Source organism: Asparagus officinalis, chromosome 10, assembly GCF_001876935.1.
Source record: "Asparagus officinalis chromosome 10, Aspof.V1, whole genome shotgun sequence".
Lineage (NCBI taxonomy): Eukaryota > Viridiplantae > Streptophyta > Magnoliopsida > Asparagales > Asparagaceae > Asparagus > Asparagus officinalis.
Window position 1 is genome coordinate 2,071,207 of NC_033803.1, and position 1,621 is coordinate 2,072,827.

The window sequence follows — 1,621 nt, forward strand, 5'->3', positions numbered from 1 at the left end:
CTAAGGAATTAGTTTCAAAGGGATATCAAATAGTTGTTATTTAATTTAGGTTATCAACACCTAAGTTATAAAGGTTTTAGATGAGGCACATAGGTAATACAAACTGTACAACAGTGCATGGTTCCCAAATCCAGGTTAGGCACTTGCCCAACCTGACTTGAACCTAACTCCTCGTTTAATAATCCTATGACAAAAACTTTTGGCTTCATCTGCCCTGAGTATAAATGGTGGTTTTATTTCTTTTCTAATTCTTCGGATTTCAACGCTGTACATAATAACACAGGATCCATACTCTTGATACCAACCCAAGACCACCCATCCACCATCACCAGTGGATGACAACCACCCTTTAACTCTATATATAATACCTCAAGTTCTCTCCAAAATTTAACCTGAGTTAATTCCAATATATTATGACCATGTTGGGTTAACAATGTACAATGACGAGGATACATAAGCCATGCTTCACTTGAATCATCGATTGAAAACAATAGGTAGAGAAGCTTTCAATTGTCCGATTATCATGGAAAATTCTTGCATATGCTCAAAGAAGCAAGGAATCTATTGGCTTCATGTCCCTATAAGAGCCACACAGAGAAGATGCACAAAGACAATGGGAATATAATGCATAATTAGTCAATTTTAGTTATCACTAAGTTATACTTAAGCGCTTCAAATCACATACTAACAGTTCGAATGATATAGTTGACAGAGGATAGATGTTGAACAGTCACTTGCAGCGCCCCAAGTACCAATAAGGACTTCGAATACAATACTAACATGCGGTCTTATCAGGATACAAACCATCAATGCTAAGCAGTGGAGGTCGACTTTACAAGTCCAACTCCAAACGATATGAATAGGAAATCTACGAAGATCAGTCTGTGGTATAACATTTGCGTTGTCAACTAGAATGTCAGTTCGTGGGCAAAATGGGTTTTCAAATGTTCAAAACAATATTGGAGACAATGTATAAAAACCCAGAATACGCACACACATGCACATGTAAGCACGCTTAAGAAATCATCCAAATGCATGTCATTACATGTCAAATGCAAACACAGCAGACAGTAAGTTAATCTTGAAAAAGACGACATACTCGGCTGGAAAAACAACACATCACTCAAATAAACAACCACATTTACCAGTAACATTGGTTCAAAACTGCGCACGGTGCACCTCAGCGAAAACAACAATTCGCCAAGTACTACACTAGCATCAAAACTAAGTACAATGAAGGTAGCACATCATTTTCAATAACGCGAAAAGAAAGTGCTCGTTAACACAACCATTAATCAAACACAAACAACCCCTATAAAATAGATCCTGTAACGGATGATGTTGCATCGACTAAACATCAAACAAATATCTTTTAACTAATTTTCAATAACACGGAACTAAACAACCATAATTCTTCAACGCTGGAATTAACCTACATCAACTCAAGATCAAATCTTATAGTTCTAGGCAAAAGAAAATACTCGTCACGCATAGTGTTGAACATAGAAATTAAACTAGATATCCAGACAAGATGAAACGAACCCAGAGTCTCGAGCATAGTCATACCCAAAAAAAAAGGAAAAAAAAAGGAACTCAATTACCAGATCTAATTCCTGCGGCC

General features: G+C 36.8%; 1 protein-coding gene across 1 annotated transcript in view; it reads right to left on the reverse strand.

Moving 5' to 3' along the window:
• LOC109825430 (40S ribosomal protein S17-3-like) overlaps window positions 1,042-1,621 on the reverse strand; it is a 1,814-nt gene continuing 1,234 nt past the window's right edge. Inside the window, exon 2 of the mRNA XM_020392286.1 lies at window positions 1,042-1,103. Coding sequence (XP_020247875.1) covers window positions 1,042-1,103 — 62 coding nt within the window. The remainder of the gene's footprint in view (window positions 1,104-1,621) is intronic.